The sequence below is a fragment of the Nannospalax galili genome, unplaced genomic scaffold (genome assembly GCF_000622305.1).
Source record: "Nannospalax galili isolate Female #2095 unplaced genomic scaffold, S.galili_v1.0 scaffold717, whole genome shotgun sequence".
Taxonomy (NCBI): Eukaryota; Metazoa; Chordata; class Mammalia; order Rodentia; family Spalacidae; genus Nannospalax; species Nannospalax galili.
This window is the reverse complement of record NW_008339763.1, coordinates 1,092,672-1,098,815: the sequence shown is the minus strand read 5'-3', so window position 1 is coordinate 1,098,815 and position 6,144 is coordinate 1,092,672. Positions and strand designations below refer to the sequence as shown.

General features: G+C 58.5%; 1 protein-coding gene across 3 annotated transcripts; it reads right to left on the bottom strand.

Moving 5' to 3' along the window:
- On the bottom strand, positions 1-6,138 carry Nrbp2 (nuclear receptor binding protein 2). 3 transcript variants are annotated; one of them, XM_029564216.1, is made up of 18 exons: positions 5,879-6,138; positions 5,381-5,503; positions 5,192-5,293; positions 5,006-5,095; positions 4,801-4,841; positions 4,599-4,693; positions 4,453-4,476; positions 4,298-4,381; positions 4,163-4,218; positions 3,986-4,081; positions 3,516-3,648; positions 3,297-3,399; positions 3,156-3,206; positions 2,944-3,079; positions 2,042-2,095; positions 1,891-1,958; positions 1,750-1,805; positions 1-1,669 (listed from the first exon to the last, which is right to left on the bottom strand). In XM_029564216.1, the coding sequence occupies exons 1-17, from the start codon at positions 5,999-6,001 to the stop codon at positions 1,778-1,780; spliced, it is 1,407 nt and encodes a 468-aa protein (XP_029420076.1). In that variant the 5' UTR covers positions 6,002-6,138; the 3' UTR covers positions 1-1,669; positions 1,750-1,777. The 3 variants fall into 3 exon arrangements, with proteins under 3 accessions (XP_029420076.1, XP_008832712.1, XP_017654024.1); XM_008834490.2 differs by having other exon boundaries at positions 1,895-1,958; XM_017798535.2 differs by lacking the exons at positions 1-1,669; positions 1,750-1,805; positions 1,891-1,958; positions 2,042-2,095 and adding an exon at positions 2,106-2,607.
- Between the last annotated feature and the right edge of the window lie 6 nt (positions 6,139-6,144).

The following is a 6,144-nucleotide window of genomic DNA, read 5'->3' as shown; positions in this document are numbered from 1 at the left end:
TTATCCTTTCAAGTTCAGTTTAATCAGGTACAATCTGCCACATAAACCATATAAGACCATGCACATAATCAGCTTAGCAGCCTAGAAAGTTATTTGGTATTTGCAATTTCTAGTTGAAAGGTAAGAGAACTTGAAAACCTGAAAATAGTACTGGAATGTTTCAGATTACTTGAGATTCCCTACAGGTGTTCATTCAATTGATTAGATGTCCCTTGGCAAGTTTGCTTTGTCCTAGTTTTTGGTCTTTGTTTTGGTGGTACAGCAGGTACCATATCCCACCCTCACCCTGGGCCCACTCTCAAACTACTAGAACCCAGGAAGATTAGTCTCCACAGCAAATGATACTGTACAGGTGTGGTTAATCTAGAGGCCTGGAGAGAGCTATTACTCCAGATTATCTAGGCGGGTCCAGCTAATCACAGAAAAACAAGACAGCTGGTCTGGTCTGTGACAAAGATTCAGCCTGTTGTGGCTGGTCTTGAAGGTGGAGGAAGGAGAGCCGGGGAAGGCTGGTGGCCTCTAGAAGCTGAGAAGGGCTCTCACTGAGAGAGGCAGGACGTCTGCTCTATCACTGCAAGGAAGTGAATTCTGCCAATAGCTTGAATGAGCAGGGGGTGGTCCTCCACTTCCAGAAAGGAATGCGGCCCACTGACGTCTAGTGAAAGCCTGTATCAAACTTCCAACCCACAGAACCGTAATATATTAGTGTTGTCTCAAGCCACTAGGTTTGTGTCATAGGAGCAATTGGCAACTATTAATGCAGTAGCAAGCTTTCTTGATTGCACATTTGAAATGCTTAAAAAGAAGCTTGAATGCAGTGAATTTATACATATAATTTAAAATGTTTAGGACTATTTAAATTTGAAGTTGGAAGATGGGCAGTTCGAGAACCAAGAAAGGGTGGTGAGGCAGAATCCACTGGGACACTGAAACCTGTAAGAGTTAGTGGAGTTGGGCAGGGGAGAAACAGGAAGCCAGGAGCCCTCATCCTCAGGGCCCCAATATGCAGCTGCCCCAGGAGGAGGTGCAGAAGATGTCTGACTTCTGAGCCCCAGGCCAGGGAATGCAGAAGAAAAGCATCCTGTTGGAGAGCCCTGGGGAGGATGCAGGTCCTGATCTCAAGTGCACGGAAGGTCAGAGAGGGCTCAGGGCTGATCTTCATGGGATCAGGGGTTTGGCTGGCCATGGGATCAACTCCAGGCTCTCTAGCCTCTGGTCCTCCAGCTAGGACTGGCCTGCCAGGTGCCCAGTATTGTCTTTGGCACCTACAGGGGCTCTATTGCTTTTGAGTCTAGACTCCCTGCCTAGGTCTTCTATGCCAACAGAGGTTGACAGCTGTCCCTCACTAGATGGTTCCCCTAGCTGACCTGTTCCCTCCACTCCCACCCAGGCTCCCTGGGCCCATGAAGGGCTCAAGGTTACATTACCACCCCAGTATCCCACACTGCTGCAAGAGGCTGGGGTCCTCACTAGCAGGGCACTTGTTCATCAGCTCCCAGAAATACAAGCTTGGAAGGCAGCTCTGAGCAGTGTGGAGCTCTTCCCCAAGTGGACATCCCTTAGCCCTGGTATCCCAGCTGGGCCTCCAGGACTGGGAAGGTCAAGCCTGGGCCCCACGGTACTTGAGGAAGGTTGTCTCCAAGAAGGCCGCTAGCTTTGTCCGGTCGTCCTGCAGGGTAAGGAGGCATGAGTACTGAGCAGCGAGGCACCCCTCTGCACCTTTCCAAACGCGCTGCGAACGCCTCCCACCTCGTGCAGAAAGCCGTAGTGCACTAGCTCAGCGGCGAGGTCCTGGGCGTTGTCGGCTGAAGCGAGGACGTGGGACGACAGGTGAGCTTGTGACACCAGCCAGCGCCCGAGCCCCAGCCCGCCTCCTGGTCCCCTACTAGCCTACTTGGGAGCAGGTCATAGGTCAGCTGCCGGTGCAGCCGGTCCTCCAGCACCAAAAGCAGCGTGAGCTGCGGACAGGAGGGCGTGGTCAGGGCGGCGCCAGAACAGGCTCCGCCCCATCTTCCCTAGCCCCGCCCAGGGCCCTGCTCACATGCCAGCGAGCCTTGTCCTCACTTCTCTCCAAGTTGCACTGCATCTGGACCACCTAGGCACAGGGAAGCCATATTACCCAGAGTGGAACTCAGCAAAGGAGCTCAGGACCAGTAGAGACTGGAAAAATGGGACACATCTCCAAGGAAGTCCAGAAAGCACATCTTACTGCACCAGTCCTTTGGTGTAAGGGAAAGCTTCCAGGAGTAGGCACTGGGCCTGGATTCTGATGGATGATAAATAGAATGCTTTGAAAAGGGAACTGTGGGAAGCAGGGAGAGTTGTGTCCGGGAATGTGACAGCAGAGAAGGGTAAGGCGCCAGCAGGAGCAGGCCACGAGAGACTAGGGCTCAGGCTGAGAACTCCCATCAGCTCTCTGGGCAGCCAGAAGCCAGGCTACTTTGACTGCTGGGATGCAAACTCATGGTGCACTGTGGAAGCATGGAAGCCAGGAGGAAGACCAGATGAGGAATGGAGCTGTCCAAAGCCTTTGGAGCCCACCGGGGGTAGACATCATCAGGAGCAGCTGCCAGGCAGGAGGGTTTGAGGATAGGGGTGCCTGGAGGCCTTGGGGGAAAAACCCAGGACACAAGGTGTCAATGACTCTGAGGGTTGGGGTGGATGAGATTCTGAGGAAGCCTGTCTGGAGTAGAGGGATGAACCATGCAGCAGGATGGGGGAAGGACTACAGAGGCAAGAAGCCTTTAGGAAAGATGAGTGTCCCAGTCTGATCTACAGTCTCAAAGTCCCCACAAAGGGATCAGCTTGGATTTGGTCTCCAGCAGCCTGAAGGAGAGCTGGGCTGGGGAGACACAGCCTCCCCCCTCCCAAGAGAAGGCCACCCATTATCTAGTTGTGGACAGCTCAGAGGGACAGCACAGCCTAATAGCTATGAGGACTCGCCTTCCTCGTCTCTGAGTCAAAGGGTTCTGGTGTTGGGGTCTTGGCCTTCTGGACCTCCTCCGGGGGTGGAGCCAGCACACGGGGAAGCCCCAGGGGCCGAGCAGCCGCAAAATTCATCAGTGGATAGATCCCATTCCTGGGGATACACCAAGAGAATAGCTGGGGGCTAGGGCCTGACAGTGCTTATTCCTTAGTCTCATGCCAGTTCTCACCTGACATCCTCGAGAAATTTGTCCAGCTCTAAGAAGGAGACCTCTGAGTACCTGGTATGGGGCAGGAGGTACATGAAGGTTGGGTAGGACAAAGACTAGCCAGGCATCTAGGAGGGGAAGCCTCAAGTGGCCACCGCTCACCGCCACTGCATGGGGGGTCCATGGGGCTGGGGCATCTCTGCCAAGACTGCATGCAGGTCCATTGCCTTGGTCTTTTCCTCCACCACATTTTCAGGCATGAGGTCTGTAGACCACAAATATGCTCAGGGAGGTGGGCCCAAGCTAAGTAAGGGTCCTTCCAAGACCCTTCCATGTTCTGACCCCAGGCTCCTGGCCCACCCCAGCATGTCTGCCCCTCACACTGGTGCTGGATGAAGCAATGGGCTGCCAGCAGCTTCAGTGAGTGCACCTCGAAGAGCACGCGGTGGAAGAGGAGGTTGTGAGCAGAGGGTCGGCGAGCAGGGTCCCGGGCCAGGCATGATAGGATGAACTCCTGGGTTGTGGACAGGAAAGGCAGGTAGAGAATGGAAGCTCCTTGCTCTAGAGGAGACTCCAGACCCCAAGGGTTCAATCACCACATACATCCTCCCTCCTCAGTGAAGTGACAGGGACCTTCCTGTAGGGATGCACAGACAAGAAGGCATCCCATCAGAAGTTTAGGGTCTGTGAGCCTGTGGACAGGCAGACCCTGGGCTTAGAACACTCATGCTCTACTTCCACTCACAGCATGGAATCTGCAAGGTCCCAGTGGGGTCTTTCAGGTAGGGCTTGGTGCGGCAGCAGGTACACCCTCAGCTGTACTGACCAGGTTACACTGGAGAGCTACTCACCCGCATGTTGGGGTCACTCAGTGAGTGCCTGGCTTGAGCAATGGCCTCTTCTGTGACTCGGGTATCCCCATTGGCTTGGATCTCCAGTACAGCCATCTGTGTGCAGGTAGGTTGGAAGTGGTGAGATGTAGTGGGACACAGTGGAGGAGGGGCTAGGAGGCATGTCCAGGATGTTACCTCCAGTGCACACATCCCAAAGGAGAAGATGTCCACAGCAGTCCCATCATTAACTTCTAAAAGGGAGAGAAAAGGGCAGGGTAGGTCAGTCTGATCCAAGCAGGGCAGGTGCCCCAGGGCTCCTTCGGGACTCACCGCCATACTCTGGTGGGAAGAAGTGGAGGTTTCGAAGTTCCTCTCGTTCTGCGCGGATGGGGCTCCGGAGATCATCCGGAAGCGCTACGGAAGAGCGTGGGGCTCAGCAGACCGGCTTCTCAACTGCCCCACACACCCCAGAAGGCCCCACACACCATTGGAGAAGATGCGGTACCACACTGCGTCGGCCAACACCGGGAGAAAGAGTGGACGTCAGCGGGTGGCTCGCTGGGCGTTCTCTGCCCTGGGCTCCCGCGGGTTCCCCAGCCCAGCCCCCTGCCCAGCCCCGCCCCGCCAGCACCGGAGCCAATCTTGATGAGGCCGTTGTGCTGGATGAAGATGGTGTCGCTGGTCAGGTTCCCGTGGATGATGGGGGGGCTGCAGGCGTGCAGAAAACTGCAGGCACAGAGGAAGGGGGACAGGAGGAGCCGGGTCAGAGGCTGGTCGCGCGCAGGGGGCAAGCGGGCGGGCAAGCCCAGGCCCTCACCTGAGTGCGCCCTCACCTGAGTGCGGACAGGATCTGGGTACACCAGCGCTTCCAGGCCTGGCGGCGGACGCACGACTCCGTCGGATGGGCACCGACAGGCAGCTGCGCCTGCGGAGCCCACCCTCCTCCCCACTTCTGTCCCGAGGTCTCCAGGAGTCCTGTCCCCACTCCCGGCTCTTACTCCTCCCAGACCTCCTCCTGTCCCCTGTACACTCCCATACCCGAGCGTTCATGGCCTTGTGGTTCTTCTTGGTCTTTTTGAGGAACTGCTTGAGGCTGCCCGATGACACGTACTCTGTGATGAAGATGACCTGCGGGCGGGCGGGCTCCGCCATTGCGGGTGGGTCCCCCACGCCGCCCCACCCAGCCTGTGGCTCCACTCCGCCCTGCACCCACCCCTGGCTCACCCTGGCGCGGGCCTCAGAGGCGTCCAGCCAGTACTTGTGCAGTTTGACGATGTTGGGGTGGTCCACCAGTGCCAGCTGCTCAAACATCGTCTGGATCTTCTCCTGGGGAAGGGGGTGGGTCATAGGGTAGTCACCGGATGGGGCGAAGCCGGGGGCGGGGGGCAGCGGGGGGAGAACGACCGGCCTCACCTCATGGGCTGAAAAGGCCTTCCTGTCCCCGAAGTGGAGCTCGTTCCATACCACTTCTACCCCCTCCTCTGTGTCCATGGCCAGGAAGGTGCTCTGGATCCCTGGCATATTCCCTTGGTTTACCTGGGTGGGGAAGATGTGTGTCCTGCTTCGAGTAGGGGCCAGGGTGCCAACACGAGCTCTGCCATAACCCTTCCCCCAGCCAGGAGTGCGCTGCCAGTCCTCACCCGCTCCGTGGGAGAGCTGGGGGAAAGGCTGTCCCGGGGCAGACTTTGGAGAGGGTAGAAGGGGATCCAAGGGGCACGTGGAGGTGCTCCCGGGGGGACACTGGTGCTCGGGAGTGGGGGCTTCTCGCCAGGGCGTGGGGCCCAAGGGGTCCGAGGGCCAGCCGAGACGCAGGCCCCCTGGGAGGCCGCCAGGCTGCCCAGCGCCCCCGGCCCCCGCAGCCTCCAGCCTCTCGGCTACGCGACGGCGGCTTCACCCCCAGCTCGAGCTCACCTGCTCCCGCCGCTTCTGCCAGCGGCCGCACGGGCTCTCCTCCAGGATGTCGCTCTCGTCCTCGCTCTCGTCCTCCCGCTCGCGCTCCCGGCCCCGCCTCGGCACGGGCTCCGGGGCCGCCATGGCTCGCCGGGCCCAGACCACCGTCCTCCGCGCGATCCGCCGCTCCGGCCCCGCGCCCGGCCCAGCCCGGAGCCCAGCGGAGCCACCGCCTTGCTCCCTCCTCGGCTTCGGGAATCGCGGGGCGCGGACGCGCGGCGGGGGGG